General features: G+C 39.8%; 2 protein-coding genes across 2 annotated transcripts; both read right to left on the bottom strand.

Annotated features, from left to right (window-relative positions):
- Positions 1–719: 719 nt before the first annotated feature.
- Positions 720–19,613, bottom strand: LOC131324482 (SAC3 family protein B). The gene is made up of 16 exons (XM_058356458.1): positions 19,235–19,613; positions 13,227–13,325; positions 12,805–13,023; positions 11,523–11,645; positions 10,406–10,630; positions 9,691–9,909; positions 9,340–9,596; positions 6,569–6,669; positions 6,230–6,445; positions 5,416–5,643; positions 5,252–5,343; positions 5,068–5,161; positions 4,448–4,540; positions 3,528–4,345; positions 3,325–3,439; positions 720–2,637 (listed from the first exon to the last, which is right to left on the bottom strand). The coding sequence occupies exons 1-16, from the start codon at positions 19,372–19,374 to the stop codon at positions 883–885; spliced, it is 4,794 nt and encodes a 1,597-aa protein (XP_058212441.1). The 5' UTR covers positions 19,375–19,613; the 3' UTR covers positions 720–882.
- LOC131324484 (uncharacterized) lies at positions 6,691–7,797 on the bottom strand. The gene is made up of 2 exons (XM_058356461.1): positions 7,243–7,797; positions 6,691–7,203 (listed from the first exon to the last, which is right to left on the bottom strand). The coding sequence occupies exons 1-2, from the start codon at positions 7,519–7,521 to the stop codon at positions 7,114–7,116; spliced, it is 369 nt and encodes a 122-aa protein (XP_058212444.1). The 5' UTR covers positions 7,522–7,797; the 3' UTR covers positions 6,691–7,113.
- Positions 19,614–19,635: the final 22 nt, after the last annotated feature.

The raw sequence follows: 19,635 nt of genomic DNA, 5'->3' as shown, positions 1-19,635 counted from the left end.
TGATTTTTTCCTGCGGTTCCTTTAATGATTGCCGTCTCCAAGTGATTGAGACATAAGGCTCGGTTTGTTTTGGTTTGGTTTGGTTTCCTTTAATGATTGATAAGATGTGAAACTCTTCCCTTTTTTTTTTTCCTCAGCGAACGGCAGTATTGTCAGTTTTAGCTACCCCTCCACTGTGAAATCTCTTGCTAGAGTTTCATGGTGGAAATGTACAAAATGCACCACAAATGCGGCAATGATATTTTTTGAAATAACTCTCTCTCTCTCTCTCTCTCTCTCTCTCTCTCTCTCATAAAGAAAACCAACTATGCGGTTACATGGCGTTCGCCGTTCGATGACTTGCCTTTTGCACAAAATCTTGTGGATGATGAAGGATGATGTATTGTTAATTTCTGAATATGTGTGATTTGGTCCCCTACACTGCGCTACCCTTCATTCACTTGAGATATAAAAACTCTTGCCAGAGTTCCATGACGGAAGATGTGCTTTATTGGGGAAAAATATGTACAAAATGCACAACTAATGCGGCAATGATATTTTTAAACCCCTCCCTCCCTCCCTCTCCTATAAAAACAACTATGGAGTTACACAGCACTTGATGACATTCCTTCTGCACCAAATCATATGGATGTTTAACTCTTACTGTCACGGTGACATAAAATGATCTTGAAAGCATATGTTAGAGCCGAAGATCCATGAATCTGCGAAGTCGTAAGATATAATGCTGGACAATAATAGTCACGTAAAGCTTTTGTTATTTCCTCATTCTAGAAGTGAGAAATATCTCCCGCTGGTTGCAAAGCTCATGAAAGATACAAAACTCATTGCCACAAAAAAAAAAAAAAAATTCTAAAATTATCCGTCTGCAAATAAATTACCGTATCAGAAATAAATCGACAATTTCTTGTCTATCCTATCTTGCAATATATTACACTGCTCCAACAACTTGCTTAATCTATCTGCTTCATCGTTTTCTTTCTCGGCTGCCACCAGTAACGCATTTCTACTGTCATTTGATATATGCTGCATGTAGTTATCAGTACCCATTCCAGCCTCCATCACATTAATGGCACAGGCAGCTTCCACAGCTTTACTGCCATTAGAAACCACCATTGCCAGTGGAGGCTGAAAAGCCTCATCCTCCGCAAGGGCCCCACACCCAGCTTCTACCATTTCGTCAAGCGATGGATGAATTAGAAAACAAGGTGAAGATATTTTACCTTGAATAATCCCCAACTCATTCGCAGCTGAAGTTGAAACATCAACATTATGTCTCTCCAGTACATAAGCTGTAGAGACCGCCCCACTGGATAAACTCATTAAACGCCAATTGAAAACTCTTCGGAAAATCATGACCCAATTTGGAACAATATAGTAGGTTGAATTATGGAGCTCAAGCCGGGCATTCTTTTGTATCATTGCCCGAGCCTCATTTGTTGCAAGAGACAGGCCCATCATCTTACTTGACTCAGTCAAGTATCTGATCAAGCAATTTTCAAGTTGCACTTTATGTTTCTCAATATCATTGCCCAATTTAGAACCTCTATAGAGCCATGATATGTTTTCATCAAATGTAGGAAGTTCTGTCTCTCTTAATGCACTAACAAGCAGTTCTATTCTCTCTGATGAGCTCCATCCTATTGCTGGCAAGTATGAATTCACAACTTCACTCTCATAGCTAGTTTTCTCTAGAAAAGCAATCTCTGGACAAGGCCAACACGTGGGATTTTCCTCAGCTGCAGCAATAACCTTCCCAGCTGCTTTATTCAAGGCTTCATTATAGGCAGATATGCACTGGTCCGGACCCACTTCATAAACACCCATCTCATCAAGCACCTCTAGTGAAGAACTCAATTGGGTCAAAACCAGTTCACGTGTTTTCACACAATTAATAGCAGGTTGTAAAGGTGAATGACTTGCAAGCCATTGCAGTCCCCCTCTCAATTTCTCATCACTGAGAAACCCATTAAACCCTTCCAGTTGCTGGTTGTTCGCAAGGAATACAATCGAAAAATCACTTACCCGTGATTTGTCAATGTCACGGAGACCTAATTGTTCAGCCATTATGGATGAAGAATCTGAATCTTCTTCGTGCGAGTCTGTTACGATTAAAAGCGGCAAGTGGGACCCAGAAGGTAAAGACCTAAGAAGGTTATGTAGCCAAAACTTTTGGATCTCCAATGAGATGGTTTGAGATAAAAGGAACAGAAGTGCATTTGCACCTAACACCGTCTTGTTTAGATTATCAAATTTTGCATCCTTGACGACTGACAAACAGCAGGTGACATCCCCAGAAGATTGGCTTGGGACCCATTTCTTCCATATTGACAAGCTAGAAGAAGAAATTACTAGGTCGTCATCGTCGTCTTTTTTTGTAGGCATGAGCTTAGAGAGCAACCACGGAACTGCAGTAAACTGGGCAACTTGGCCCCCTTCTTGCAGATTGTTACCGTCTAGATTTTCCATCTGGGAGCATAAAATTATTTTCCAGCAAAAACATTTGGCAGTTGGGTTTCTTGCACCAAGTGTACCAGCAATCACATCTGAAACATTTAGCCTTGACCGCGATCTTTCTTGTCTTTCATGTCTCTCATTCACAATGCTGTCAATGTTGAACTTACAAGAAGTGCTTGGTTGCTGAACAAGAAGAAAATGATATCAGAAGCTTCAGCAAATAAAAAATGATCAGTTTAAAAAGACGTTTGCTGTAACTTTAAAAAAGATCAATTGAAAAACTCCTACTCTCAATGCATGGTTCGACTTTTTATTCATACTTAAGCAAGATATCTGTAACATGAATTTTCTCTATGTGCTTCAGTTGACTGTCTCTGCAATGTGTGCGCATTTATGTATCTTTGTATTATGTATGTGCATGGTGATCCGCCATTTATGCAAAAAAACAAAATTCCCTCCTATGATTTAATTGCCTGTTAAATTATCCTTCTAAGCAATCACCACAGTCTATCGTTCATTTTCCTTATCATCCAAGATTCGATTTCCAAACATACTAGCACTAACAACCCTGATTCAAGCTTCTCTACAATGGTTTACCAACTTGGATTATGGACAGTTACCATTTCATCTTTGGTACCTGATATACATGAAGGCTAATTTGATGATTCATTATTCGCCAAACAAGGGCAATGGAAGTTGAAATGCCAATTAAGGAAAAACCTAGAAGACTTGCTATAAAATATGGACTAGGAATTATTTCCCCTCCTTTTCACTTGTGATTTATAACCCCAACATATGGGGGACTTAATTCAGTGCATAAAACGGAACCCAGGAGGAGAGTAATTGAATAAACCATAGAATTAAACTCACATTTACGTTTTGTCGAATTGGTGGGCCCAATGATAGGGAATTTAATGCAGCCATGGAAGCCAATTGCCTTTGCTCCCGTAACTCTCTTCTCTTCATTGTACGACGCTTCCATATTCTGTACATAGAGAAAAGTCAAGAAGAGTAAGACATGGGCCAAGAAATATAACATATGTTAGAGCCCAATAACTAGAAAGGATTACAACCTAAAGATAAGTTTGAGTTTGGCCTCAGCAGCTTCCTCATCTTGATAACTACGCTGTACTTCCTGAGTTTCAACATCTTGATGACTATCTCGACCCTCTTCATCTTCCAAATCCTCTATAAACAATTTCTGGAGAACTGAATTATCCATAGCAGAGTCAAATCCAGAACTTGCAAATTCCTCTTGGTCAACTCTTTCTGACGCAATTGGGGAATCTGCTTTGGCATCAGAGTATGTGTTCCTTTCCAGAGTGTTCTGGAAAACGGTGCTATACTTTGGTTTCCCCATGCTTATAACTCTAGGTTGCGGAGATTTAGGGGAATTATGTGCGGAAGAGAAATCCCATGAGAAAGGAATTGCAGCAGCCATCGGACCTCCATCTCCACGTTGTTGACCGATTACTAATGATGGTTTGACCATGGGCTTTACTTGTGATGCAGCTTTTGGGGATGGCACAGCTTCAGTATTGTCCATTTCCTCATCAATGGCCTGGCCCCCACTTACTGTCCCAGCAAAATGAACAGGTGTGGCCTGGGCCCCACTTACTGTCCCAACAGAATGAACAGGTTTTGGTTCCTGGTCATAGGCCTTAACCAACTGGACCTTCTTTACTTCTTTTCCAGGTAATGACACTGTTACATGAGGAGATGAAACATCCTCAACTATCGTTTCTGACTTTTTCTTATGAACAAGATTAGAACACTTAACAGGATAGTCATTATCACTGTTTAGAAACGGCCCTTCTTTCACCATGTATGGCTCTTCAAATTCCCGAATCGAGAACCCATGATACTCCAACAGGTTTTCTATGTCATCTTCCTGATTTCAAATAACAAGACATAGCAATAAAGACAGAAACTTAGAACTTGCTTGGTAATTTTTAACAAGTGGAATGTGAATCAAGTCAAGAATAAATAATACCTCCATTGCGAGCCATTTAGCAACATGTGTGACAGGGATACCTTGGTTATTTTGTAGACCACAATGTAGAGAAGCAAGTGCCTGGGTTCGCAACTGGTCATAATAACATAGCTTATGAGAATTAACTTTAGTCAGCAATAATAACTGCATAATACATACACTTACATATGAGCAAGTTGAGGTGAGTGTAATATCATAAACAATTATGCCACAAAAAATGACAACTTAGATCCCACAGTTACATTAGCAACCACACTAAATGAGATTGATAGCTAGTGGCCTGAATTGAGCATAATGATTATGTATATACGCTTTTAGTTTTGGGAGATTGTAGTACTATGTATACAGCCTTTTAAGGGGTTAAAAATTATAGATTTGATGATATAACTCGCTAGAATAAGAACTATTGTAGTATTTGGTTCACCAGAGATTTCGGGAAGAATTGGAATGGTCATTCCTTGGCTTCCTAAGGGAATAACCAGTCACCAAAGTTGGTGAGTCATGATTCCATTTGTATTTCCATCAAGTGTTTAGCAAACCAAATGATGGAATGAGAGCTTCTACCCGGCAAACCAAATGGCAAACACTTCCTAGAATCAAAGACGAGCCGTCATCCATACCTTGGCAAAGTGAGCATGTATTAGGCATGCTTGGAGGTAACTCGCTTTTCGTGCAAGCCGAAAGAAGGCTATAAAATTCCCAGTTCTGCAGGCTCTGTTAGGGGGAAAGAAAAACTATTAGATTGAGCCGTATAAAGATAAGTCCAATTAAGTGAACATAGTTTAAATGTAAGAGACAAACAACCTTGCTACATCACGGGCAAATAATACTTCTTGGGTTTGTCTTATCTCTGGAGTCATCTTGGAAAGATCAAGCGAGAGTTCTGCAGGTTCAACCTAGCACAAATATCTCACTTTCAACAATTGAAACAAAGAGGAATAATGGAGGACCCACTTCCAATTGCTTACTTTATATCCGGGGTGTTTATCCAGCTTGAGAAGCGCATAGTAACCTCGAAATTCTTTTTCAGTTGGCACGAAAATTCCTTTCTTTCGGTGATCGTCATACAGTTGAAACAACTCGACAGATGTTTTATTCATCTGTTCAATGTTGAGGTGTGCATCAAATCCCTCTGAAAAGCCTTCACCTTTTGTGTACTCACATAACTCATGCATAGCTATTATGTGAAGTCTTATCTGACACAAACAGCAATCAGCAATACCATTTAGTTGACAAAAGAATTAAGTGGCAGTTTCACAGCAATCAGCAATACTGTTTAGTCGACAAAAGAATTAAGTGCCAGTTTAGCAAGCAACATCAAACACAAAAACAATGATTGCTGTCCTAAATTGAAGAAATTAATGAATAAAAACTATGCCAGATTGGTTAGTGAAGTCTTCCATAAAATTAATAACTATCATAACGATCTCAAAAAAAAAAGTTTAAATCGAACACAAATACTACTGCATACAGTTTGATCAACTGGAAAGAAAAGAGACAATATTTTCCAACTACCTTATCCCCAATATCAGTATTAAAATTGGTAATCAAGCTACATGGTACCACTTCTCGCTGAAATGCTCAATACACATATCAACTTGAGAACATGTAACATTAGCCATCCAAATGTCATTGCCACACTATGATAGGCCCCATTGAGTGATAATTCTAACATGCTAGTCATGTCTAAGCGAGAAATTACCACAAACCATGCTGTCAAAGCTTCTGATAGCATGCATATTGATCCCGACAGATATTACAGGTACCAGAAAGAGGACAGACCATTTGCTCCAGCATTGTAATAGCGTTAAGGTTAAAAATGTGCTGCATCCTCAGATCCATCCGAATTGCTCTCATCCTATCCCACAAGAAGTTGTACAAACCAAGAAATTTGTCATCATAAGGCTGGTCCAGCAAATACAGAAGATAGTCAATCGTCTGCTGCAGGATTGGCATTGGCCTTATCAACTCTGCCTCCCTCTCTGCTGTCCTAGTATACTGCAAGAATCAAAACATCCATAATACCACTGCTGCTACAATGAAATCATATTATAGTTTCTTCTTCTTTTTCCTTGGGAAGGATGGAGTTGCTTGGCAGCAAAATAGACTGCTGTAGACTACCTTTTTAACAGCGAGGGATTTGCTAGTTTGATTTCTATCTCCATCCAAGCGTTCATACTGGTCAAGATCCCCTTTCCTCTCTCTCTCTGCTCTTTCCGACTCTGAAAAAGAACGAGTGTGAGATGCATTGTAACTGTTGTGAGAGAAAGAAGGAAAAGTGTATAGAGTGTTGTGTTCACTAACCCTAACACAATCAACTCTTATTTATATAATGGAAAATCATAACATAAGACTACATTAACTAATGTGGGACTAATAGCAATACTATATTCTAACACTCCCCCACAAGCTGGAGACTCTCCAGCTTGTTACATATCTACCAACGAAACAATTACCTCAACTACTAACAGCAATAACGAAAAACAACTAATTGTTTAAAAACAATGGAACAACTTCAACGAACGAAACAACTTTAACGACTTCAACCAATGAAACGACTTCAACGACCAACCAACTTCAACGACTTCAACTTCAACGATTTCAACGACTTCAACGAAATAATTTCAACGACCAACGAATCAATGAACGAATTCAACGAAATAATTTCAACGACCAACAAAACCAATTTCAACTACCAACTTCAACGACCAATAACAACCAACTTCAATTACCAACCAACAACCACCAACCACCAACTTCAACGAAATAGACGACAAAACAAGATATGTTACCACGCTCACCAAAAGCATGGCCAAAAAACCCGACCACGATACCCAACAATATTCAACCATATGATTGTTGCCATTACAAGAAGTGCAATGGCGAGGAACACAACCACAACCACGACTGCAACTGACTTCACCCAGTATATGACCATCTCGACCAAAATCATGGCTAATATTAGGGCCACCATAACCAGACCTACTACGATCATCTCTTCTGGACTTCCAAAAACCATGACCGAAGATACGAGAGAAAGGACTACCCGAATCAGGAACTGAACTAGAAGCCATTCCAAATCAATCTCAACAATGCACCAACCAACTAGAATATCCAACCCTTAACAACCAGCAACAGATCTACCTTACCAGCCATTATACGATGAAACAGAACCCAAAGTAGAGTAGCGGCAAAACAAGAATCAACAAATCACGAGCTAAGCTTACCTCATTAGATCAATATACCACGAACCAACAATTGAATGACAAACGTGTTGCGCAAAAGAGTAGAATTGTGAACTAACAGAGATCCGGATGAACAGTTCACGTGAACAGTGCGCATGAACAGTGCACGTGTGAACAGATCAACACATCGACTGGGGTTGGGTGGCTGCGTTTTAGGGTTTTGGATAGGTGGGTGGCTGTGTGGCGGTGACAGAGGTGAGCGGCAGCTATTTAGGATTGTGGTGGTTTCGGTTGGTTGCCTCTCATTGCACGGTGACATGTTTGCAATGAAATCTGATTCTGATTCTGCTTCCGTTGTCTCTGATGGGTTTGGTTCTTCATTCAGACATGGTCATGATCGCAACCGTGATTCTGGGTATCGTGGTGAGATGATGATAGCGGTAGAGGGTGGCGGCTAGGATTTTGTATGTCTAAGGTGGATGGTGAACCCGCTCTGATACCATGTTATGAGAGAAAGAAGGAAAAGTGTATAGAGTGTTGTGTTCACTAACCCTAACACAATCAACTCTTATTTATACAATGGAAAATCATAACATAAGACTACATTAACTAATGTGGGACTAATAGCAATACTATATTCTAACAGTAACATCTGAAGAAGATACGTATTCCTAGAAGGCAAAGCCTCCACATGAAAAACAAGGTCAGCTAGTTTCTTCAATAAAAAAGAGAACCACCAATGGCATGGAGTGTTGGACTACTAAGAAGTAAGAACAACATGCGAGGAAGATTAGTGTAGTTGAAATGAGATTGTTGAGATGGATTGCAAGATAGAATTAGAAACAAAAACCTTCGTGAAATGGTAGGAGTAGCACCGATAGAAGATAAGATGAGAGAGAATAGATTAAGGTGGTTTGGACATGTTTATCGTAGATCATTTGGTACGGTAGTTAGTTAGAGTAAATGGTTACGGTAAAGGGGAGAGGTAGACCAAAACTGACTTTAGATGCAAGAATTTAAAAGGATCTAGGCTTGTAGGATATAGGGAACTCGATGCCCTTGACAGAGCTCAACTAAGAAAACGAATCCACATACTCAACCCCAATAAATTGGGACTTAAGGCTCGCTTGGGTTGGGTTGGGTTTGGACAACCATTTGAAACTTCTAATTATGAGGTTCAGAAAATTATAAGGCAGTGTTTAGTATAATGTCCAGAACTAGACAGAACATTATACTATAAATGACCAACGTAGATTCAACTTCTGAGTTTCAGAATGGCAATTATCTTTCTGTTATAAAAAAGAAAAGAAAAAGAAAAAGAACAATTTTCTACAGGGTTCTTCAGTTATCGTCTTATCGAAGAAACGACTATAAGGCAGTCTTTAGTTGACTGGAAGGAAGCTGTACTGGAATGATCCTTCACTTGGAATCCTCATTCCAGCCTTTGGCTTCATAAGCAATTAATATTAATACAGATTACATTTCAAATGGAATCATCATTCAGGAATTAGGTGAATGACCATTCCATTAAAAGGACAAGCAATGCCAATTCCATTCCTTCTCAAAATCATTCCCGAGAACCAAACACTACCTAATAGTTTTCCCCATTTTGGAAAAGATAAAGTTGGCATCAACCTATGACCTAAAACTTGCAGCTCTGATCATAAAAACAAGTTTGCAACTTGATCGAAAAGTTGACACACACACCTGGACACATGTCTGGACACAATCCACTTATAACAGTGTGAGATTCTGGTCCTTCAAAATCAGACAGCACATTGGCATTGGGGACATCTCCTCCCACGTTTGAAGAATGTTCGCCAGTACTTCTCTGACTGCCTGTTAAAGAATTATCATGCCTATTAACTGAGAACTTTTGGCTTCCAATGCCAGAAGTGCTTTCCACAGGCTCACTAAGTTCCACCTTGAAGCGGGCCAATCGCTTTGCTTTGGCTTGCAATTCTCTGCAAGTCACAAGGGGGAATGAGAAAACATTACAACTAGAATCATAAGGGATGAACTGAATTATGGAAAACGAATTCTAATGACATATCTCACCGTTCAACGTCATCTTGAGCAGAAGAGTTGTCCTGGAAAACTTGATCAGTAGAAAGTAAAGTAGGTGACCTAGTTCTTTTGGGAACTGGGACATTTGTGGGCTTAGTTGCAGCAGCTTTATAATCAATACTTCGTGCAAATGGCAGAGGAATTTCAGAATTAGGAGCTTTGGAAATCCTATTCGATTTAGTGTTCAATCTGGGAGGAGATACAGAAGGCCTAAACAAAGGAAAGTTAACTGAGGAAGGGCACCAGGAGAAAATTGCGAAGGTAAGCAGCCAAAAGAAATGCAACAAGAGGAAAGCATAGTCATATTAATTTCTCAACCTCCAAGAGAATAAGGTGCAGATTAAGTTTGACTTCAAAGCAACAGCAGATCACTGTCCAATGTTGATGGTCCAAAATCCACACATTTATTATTTTTGCATTAGAAAAGGTAAAATTTTCTTTAGCCGCAACTGCTAAGGAGAAGATGATATGACCCTCATGATTTAATATTCAAAAAGCATCATACCAATGGTAAGAATCACAAATCTAAACACCCAGGGTTACTATAAAGAGAGAAACCTTTTCAAATAGGCTTTTGGGATTCTACAGGTTGCATATATGCACAAGAATCACCGCCCCAGGCACATTAGAAACTGGAAACAATAGTATCCCTTTGGAGAAATGGCCATATTTGTAATAATTATCAGACTCTTACTCGTACTCGTACCTTTTAGAATCATGCTGAATAAAATGAGGATTTTCCTGGGAAGTTTCATTTTGTAAAGGTGGGGACCGGGCACTTTCATGGACCTGAGAATCAACAAGGTTGGTCGCAAAAGTTTTTCTAGAATCATAAGGTAAAACTGCAGACTGATCTTGGCGAGTCCATGATTTGCTAAAATAGCCTGGCGACCCTGTCCAGTTATCCAACCCAGGGGAATACGAAACAGGCCTGTAAAACAAATTAACAGCATAATCAGACAAATCCAAGCAGATAACATATGTTTATCTCTACTGTGGTATAAAAGGAGAACACCAGTTCGGTGTCTCCCATTTTTGAAGCCATGTAATGCTTTTTCAATTCCTAAAATACCCTAATAAAGAAAATGCAATTTATTAACTCAATCATTCTAACTACTACAGCTTTTCTTTTCCTTTCACTTAAACAAATATATGGAACATGACAAACAATTATGGTTCCAAACCATAAATGGCACATTCCCTACATCAGGCAATTTTGACAGAATGTTTTGAGACGGTATTTGCAGTCATACTTTATCATTGAATAACCGACTAAATGATTTCCAACCCATCTGGCCATCCATCAGGGGTATCACCGTATCAGCCTATTGGGGCACATACACAACCATCCTGATGCATCTAATATAAAACAACAACAGACACCATGGTTGCAATTGCATACCAAACCTCAGACCCAAGTCATGGGTCCTACTTCACACTAATTAATAGGAGTCTGGTGCAACTTAACAACCACGAGACACTTTACGAAGGGATCTACAGTTTCCAAACATGTATTGCCGAATCGGATATATGTTAAATAATCTATTATTTATGATGAACTTATTTAATTCATGATTCTCTCACAATTTTCAGCAAAAACATCTGACATCTACAGCTATTGAGGACTCCACAGCAATGCTATTGACGGCTCCACAGCACTGTTTCATACTCCAGAGGCTCAAAGACAGGCCTATCAAACTGGGTTCTAACCTTCCACTTGCAATGCCTGAGTCGAGCAACACATATATGTTTCCAACTACCAAATCACCCTCATGAAAGCTAGCACAAACACATGCAGAAGTTACATTCAAGATATACGTTACCTCTGAATACCAATAGAAGGACCAAATTTCTGCAGAGAATAATGGTTTTCCGGAAACACAACAGGTGACTGTGTCCTCTGAGGTACAGACTTCCTTTGATCATTGAAGAGCAAATCTGAAGGCCTGTCCAATTAAATGAAGCAAACAAAAATAAATATGACCCGCAAATTTAAGCCCTCAACAGGTAGTTGTATGTAACAAGTGATCAAACCACCAGAAATGAAATTGATAAATACAAGGTGAGTACACAAATTCCAGTTAATACATATCTAGGCACCAAAACACGTCCTCCCTGAAACTAATATGGCCTTTAAGAATGTGAAAGCCCATGAATAAGTGCAATACTACTTTTTAAGAATGCTGTATCTTGCGCTTAGTTACGTCATCAAAAATAGCTTATGCACTGAGATGAGTTCTCCAAATATGTAACATCAGTTGTAGAAACTAGAAAGACTCCCAGCAAACAGAACCAGGTGAAACTAGCAGGGATTGCGTGAATCAGTTTTTACCCTCTTAAGTTGTAACTGGTGCTCTTCAAACTGCACTAAGAAATTAAGCTTTACAACCACCCGCGAGGTTCTTGAAAAAATCTGTTAAACACACGAGCAATGCCAAAGCTAGGGAGGGAGAGAACGACTATTAACAGTCATGAGATTGTCACTAAGTAATACATGACCACATAAAGGGGCTATTTGCCCTTAAAAATTACAGTTCATTCCATATGAAGGTCTTAGAAAAAGGCATTATTCTGTTACTACAGGCATATTGTTTGCCCAGTGTAAGTGGCTAATTCCTCATGCATTAATTGCTTGACAAGGAATGCAGGGACAAACAAAACCAGGAAAACTCACCATTGAACATAATAAACTTTCTCAACTGCACAACAACGAATAACACAACATAAAGCCTTTTACATTACTAATATTGCATTTGATAGAACCGATACACAACAGTTGGACGATGGAATAACCGGATCATATCCACAGTTTTTTTGGAAGTTTGGTTGGCTGAGAGGGCGCGGGGGGGGATGAATTGTACAACCCTTCTCATACAATAGTAACAGTAAAACAGCCAATAAGGATAGTTTTTTCCCGCTGCAAGGGCCAGCTGATGCATCAAAAGAAATCAAGCAAAAATTACATGGGAGAGAACATTTCGTAATGAAAAGTCTGAAAAAACTAGTCAAATGACATTAGCGGTATTGGTTTCTTATTCATTTGCAACGAGAAAAAAGATACTCCTAATGAACAAATAATGTCCCACACAAGATTCAAGAGCTTACCTTGTATCACCCCTTCTGGAGTTTCTCATACCATCTCCATCAGTGGACAATAATTGAGGAGATCTGCTTCTTTTCAGATCATGAAGTGGTGAAATTTCGGCAGGACTTTGTGAAGTAAGAAATGAAGCAACTGCCGAAGGCTTTTGATGAGTTTGGGCATCGTAACCATTGAAGAAAGATTTTTGCCCCTGGCCCACATTAGGAGGCGGCTCAATGGACCTAGGAGAAACCAGAGCTCTCGATGATGAATCCAATGACAATATTTGCCTTTAGAAATTCACAACCATAATATACAATAGCTTGGGGGTTTAGCTATGGTAAAAAAAAATTCTTGGAAGGAATCACGTTTGAGAAAAATAGAGAATTCTTTCAAGGATATGGAGGTAGACAATAATAGAGTATTAAGCTTGCATATGTATTACCTATGTACTGTTGCAGAGAGGTAAGAAGGACGCATGACAGAGCGGTTGTTTTGAAAAGCCAATGGTGGCGGATATGTTCTCTCTGGAGCTTCAAGTTCCCTATTATGGAGAGAAAATCTATAAACTTTCCCGAGAAATCATATAAAAACAATTGGAGCTTTAACAAGAGAATTATGTCTGCAGTTAGTGAGGCCATATCCTGATAATAAATGAAATAGCACGCACAACCAAACCAAACCAAACCCAACCAAGATTTATGTCCCAATCAATTGGGGTCGGCTACATGAATCATTTTTCTCTATTGAGGTCAAGGGCCACTTGTTCACTCAAACTTATTAGACTCATATCTTTGCGCACAATAGCATCTAATGTCAATTTAGGTCTTCCCCTCCCCATAGTATTACTACCCAAAGCTATCCTATCCACTCTCTTAACTACTGCATCTTCAGGTCTGCGGTAGACATGCCCAAACCACCTTAGCCTATTTTCTCTCAACTTCTCCTCCATAGGTGCTATACCTACCATCTCGCGAACCGTTTCATTTATAATCTTGTCTCGTCTAATCTTGCCACACATCCACCTCAACATTCTCATTTCCGCTACACTCATCTTGCACACCTATTGTTTCTTAATAGGCCAACATTCTGTTCCGCAAATCATCACTGGTCTTATGGCAGTTCTATAGAATTTACACTTCAATTTGTGGGTACCCTCTTGTTACATAGTACACCCGTAGCACTCCTTCACTTGAGCCACCCCACTTGGATCCTATGAGTCACATCATCGGCAATCTCTCTTTCTTTACTAATAATTGAGCCTAAATACTTAAAATGGTCACTCTTTGGTATCTCTTAGTCTTGCATCGCCACTCTTCCTTCATGTGCATTGCCGGTACCACTAAATTTGCACACCATATACTCCGGTTTTGCTCCTACTTATCTGAAAACCCTTTGACTCTAATGCTTCCCTCCAAACTTCTAATTTCGCATTAACACCTCTTGCGGCTTCATTCACCAGGACAATATATGGGATATCCTCCTGAAACTGTCTAGTCAACTCATCCATAACTAAGGCAAAGAGGTACGGGCTCAAGGTTGACCCTTGATGCAATCCTACTGTGATTAGAAATTCACTCGTTTCCCTTACTGGTGATCGAATGGAAGTGACGGCACCTTTATATATGTCTCTAATCACCTCGATATACCCTTTGGTCCCTCCCTTTCTCTCCAAAACACACCATATGATGTTTCTAGGCACCCTATCATAAGCCTTTTCTAAGTCTATGAAAACCATATGGATATCCTTTTTCTTTGCTCTATGTTTTTCCACCAATCAGATAGATAGCTTCCATGGTAGATCTCCATGGCATGAACCCAAACTGTTTCTCGAACACCGTAGTCACTATCCTTAAACGATACTCAATAACTCTTTCCCACAACTTCATTGTATGACTCATCAACTTAATACCTTTATAGTTTTGCAGCTTTGAATATCCCCTTTATTCTTATAGATAGGTACTAAGGTGCTCCTTCTCCATTCGTCGGGCATCTTCTGAGTCATAATAATTTTGTTGAACAACATTGTCAACCAAGTCACCCCTAAGTCACCTAGACTTTTCCACACTTCAATAGGGATATCATCTGGTCTCAAGGCCTTACCTAGTTTCATCAATTTCAAAGCCTTGATCACTTCGGCCTTTTGTATTCTCCGATAGAACTCATATTCTATGTTCTCGCCAAGTACATAAACTTCCTCCCCAACAAAGCCTCCTCCATGTTTCTCGTTTAACAACTTCTCGAAGTACGACTTCAATCTATCTCCGATCGTCTCATCTTTCACCAACACCTCCGAATCAATACATTCTATACACTTAACTTGAGAAACGCCTCTAGCTTTCCTTTCTCATAGCTTGACAAGTTTATAAATATTCTTTTATCCATCTTTACAATCGAGTCTAGTGTAGAAATCATCATAGGCTCTCAACTTAGCATCCCTAATGGCTTTCTTAGTTTCCTTGCTAGCCTGCTTGTAGTCCTGAAAATTTTCCTCATTTCGGTCCTTTCGCCACTTTTTGAAGCACTCCTTCTTGGCTTTTACCATAGTTTGGATCTCGTCATTCCACCACCATGTCTCCTTAAAAATTGGACCTTTTCCCTTTGACTCCCCAAGAACTTCTTTCAATATTCTTGGGGAGTCGAAGGGAAAAGATTCAATTTCTAAGGAGACATGGTGGTGGAATGACGAGATCCAAACTATGGTAAAAGCCAAGAAGGAGTGCCCAAGTGAGGATAGGATATGACGGACCCAGAACCGGTCTCTCTGAGGTACATCTTCAGTTTCCTTAAGTCCTCTTGACACTTATCGGTCCATTCGAAATGGCCACTAATCAAGTAGTTGGTTCATAGATTCTCGCATTATCCTGTTTCGCAATCAGTCGTACTGGCAATGAGAGAGGATTCCAGAACTGGTGTAACTAACCCTACGGCCTCATCTGATGCATCGGGGGGTGCCTATTACAGCTCAGGGCCAACTACTGAGTGGGTGAAACTGAAACAGATAGGTTAGCTCAACTCTAGTCAAACTAGTGATTCAGTTCTTGCATATGAACTAGTCAAGTCAAAAAAATGCACTTTTGCAGCTATATAAAATGCACTTTTCTCATTTTTCAAGAGCCCTTATTAGTGCAAATCAATGAATGTCATTTCACAGCTATATGAGATGCACTTTTCTCATTTGAATCCCCCTCTTACGAAGGAAAATCAGTGAAGCATTTCAATATTTCGTGATTCATTGGTAAATCTGCCTCGACCCACTGCGAACCAGTAACACTGTTAACATTGTTAAAGCTATATCAAGTGGATTAGGAAGTAGAGAGCTTCAAGTTCCCTGCTACATACAGAAAATCCATAAGCTTTCCAAAAATCATATGAAACCAATATAACAAGAGAAATATACAATAAGTCTACCCGCACAGCATAAAAACACAGATTTCACACACAGATGCACACATGGCATAACATCTCAGCTTGCGGGTCCCCCACCAAAACCAGCCCTTCTCATTATTACCAAAAAATAAAAATAAAAAACAAAAGAGGCCCCAACAAATCCCCATGCTGTTCTCCATCTCTTTCACCTCCACTCCATCTCAGATGATCTAGCAGCTCTCCATTGCCATTCCTGTCACCTTAAATGCTTGGTCGCCGATTACCATTTTCTTTGCAAATTACCTTCTGTTTTCTGCTCTAGTAACATAACCTCCTATCAGATTACCAAACAAACCCAAGAAAATCCTTCTCTTGGTTTATCAGCTAGACCCTTCTTCTCCATCAAAATTGTTGACATCCACAATTCTGAGATTCTTTGTGCTGACCTTTCACACAAAGGGGGATAAAAATAGAAAACAATGAACTGCTCTAAGAAGTTCACAAGCCATCTATGGAAAAATGGTTGGGATTTATTTTTGGTACAAGGCAAAATGGTTGGTTATTCCACAATCCGATTTGTAATGAGATAGAGAAACCGTTTGATGAATTTACAAAACTCCCAAAAGCAGTAAAAGCCCCCAAATCAAACTGTTATTGTTGCAGACTCAAAATAATCCCGAACTACATCGAAGTTTTTCAACTTTCTCCGTTAGTAGAGTTAACGGCGAACAAGTTGTAGATTGGTTGCCGGAGTGACATCGTCTTCCTAGCTTATTGGTGGGTGATGAACAGAGGCGACATAGATTGGTAAGGTGCGACCCACAGAAATAGAAGGGTATTTGGGCAATCGGCAATGGAAACGATGATGGAGAACAGCGAGATTGTTGAGATGGAGGAGGTGAAAGAGACAGGGTGAAGGAGATGGAGAACAGTAGGGTTTCTATTAGGGCCTCTTTTGTTTTTATTTTTAGTGATAATTAAGAAGGGCAAGGTTTAGGTGCGGGGACCCACAAGCTGAGTTGTGATTCCAGGTGTGCATATGTGTGTGAAATCAGTGTTGTTACGCTGTGCGGGTAGACTTCTTCGGAAATATATCAGCAGTTAGTGAGGCTATGTCTGGATTAGTGGGAAAGGAATCACATTATGCCTATTGTATTACAGTCAGTATCACTTGGTTGAGCAGACCAAAAATATCAAACGACATCGGGATCAGAATCCGGAGCCAATCCAAGAACTTCTATGAGGAGCAAGAAAAGAGCCGGCATTGGCAGTAAAACTGCAATTATAAAGATCAGGTTGCGAGCTTTTAAGGGGATTCATAATGCAAGAATTTTCTAGGCACAACATGTAGGATCTCAAAAGCATCACACCTAGGGGTAATATTGTTTCTGTTGAGCCCTCAGTGTATGGCTTCTTCTTCTCTTTCGCGCTTGCTGGTAGAGTGCAGTCTGGGGATAAAAAAGGGAATAGATCCCCGTGTGCTAGAGGGAGGACCAGTTTGTTTTGTCAAAGCATCGAATGATCCTGAAGAAGCTCCAAAAGTTCTGGAAACTCTCCAAAATATATTTTTGGTTGCACTAGAGTCTAGAAGCATTACATGGTTTTGCATAGACTTATAAGAACTCCAAAACCTAACAAGACTTTTTAAGGATGCCTATCAAAAAAAAAAAAAACAAGACTTTTTAAGGATGAGGATGAAGTGCACAAGTATTGAAAATTTAGTTCGAAAGCATGGTTGATTGATCTGTTGAATCAGAAAGGCTTTGCCAGTTCATGCATCATTTCTAGATTCCTTGAGATGGAACCATTGAGAAAGCCAGGGGCCACGACCTTCACTATAAATAACGGGGCAAGATCAAATATAGGCTTTAACATATGAATAATAAATGCTGACACCAATGCGGAAGAGTAGCATTTGAACATCAACCGCGTGAGTAACAGAACCAAGCATGAGACCAGGAATCATCCTCTCAACTCGCTGTAGGCCTATATATCATAGAGAGATAATGTTTTCCTTTCTTTAAATTTTAGGGTGTGGAAGAACCTGCATACAAAGTGAAGAGCTCTTTTTCAGCTATTTTTGGCTTTGTAGAAATCACAGGACTCACTGGATTTTTTTTTTTTTATTTCATGTAGTTGCCATACATAACTTCGGCGCATTGTTCATGATTGTACTGGCATTGGTTTTGAATTCTAGGAGGTCAGTAATGTTTGACCTCCTCTCCTTCTCACAGTTACAATTTTCTTCACTTTCGGAACAAGATGTCTTTTCATTGCCTCAAGAAACAATAACAAAGGACATGCAACACTAAACAATCGAACTGGTAAAAAGCCAAGTGATTGTAAATATATTGCAAATAACTATCACAGATGAAGGGGCTTTTCAATGCCCTTGTGTCTTTTAACAATTTATCAATGTCCAAAAAATCGCTAGGCGCTAGTTGGGCGAAAAATGGGTGACTAGGCATCGGCTGCCAAGCGCCTAGGAAGGGACTAGGTGCCAACTAGTCAGCTTCCAAATCTAGGCATTGGACCGACTACCGCATAGCGTCTAGGCGGGGACTTGTTACAGTGCCCCGCTAACTTAACTCCGACAACAGGCAACTGCATACCGATTGGGATGATAAAGGGCGTCTGATTTGCTTTAGACATACCTGATAACCTGCTACCGGAAACCGAAGCACCTATGCTTGCTGCCTTAACTCCACCGTAGGAAATAACCTTACTCACAGCAGTACTAGAGTTATATACAGGGAATGTTACCGGTACTTGAATAAGTCGGCCTAGGTGGCCAACTTTTGAACATTGGAATTTATTGCGAAGCCCTGATATAAAAGTGAAACCTTTCTCTTATATTATACCTAAATTTGTCTTTCTAGGGTTCTTGCACTCACATTCAACTCAAGAAGCTATATAAAAATTTCTTTTTGTAATCAGTCGAGGCTCAAATAGGATCAATATGAATTCCATGCGTATTCTTACTAAACTTTCGAATGCACATACATACACGTCTATGTATATGTAAGCAACTATATATATATATATATATATATATATTTAGAGAGAGAGAGAGAGAGAGGGTACCTGGGAGATGGTTGGGGCGGAAAAGAGGAGAAAAGAGTAGGAGTAGGGGGAGAAGGGCGAGGGAGGTAGGCAAAAGGGTTTTGTGTAGAGACGGGGGGTGCAGCTGGGCCTGAGCTCTTCCCAAATCCATTGAACGTCATTCTTCCTCAATCCTAATTTATGTTCTTCCCAAATACATTACATCTGAATTGGATGATTACTCTCTCTCTCTCTCTCTCTCTCTCTCTCTCTCAATACTGTTTTGTGCGATTTGCTGTTTCTCTCGTCGTTTTGGGTTCTCACTCGTGCGGAGTTTTGCGGGGGAGAAATGGAACCCCAAATAGGCAAACGCAGCAAACCAGTGGGGATAGTGGGATACCTTTGCGGATCAAAAAAAAAAAAAAGTGGGGACACCTATACAT

This window comes from Rhododendron vialii, chromosome 4a (assembly GCF_030253575.1).
Source record: "Rhododendron vialii isolate Sample 1 chromosome 4a, ASM3025357v1".
Lineage (NCBI taxonomy): Eukaryota > Viridiplantae > Streptophyta > Magnoliopsida > Ericales > Ericaceae > Rhododendron > Rhododendron vialii.
The sequence above is the reverse complement of the archived record's forward strand: the minus strand, read 5'-3'. Positions and strand labels throughout refer to the sequence as shown.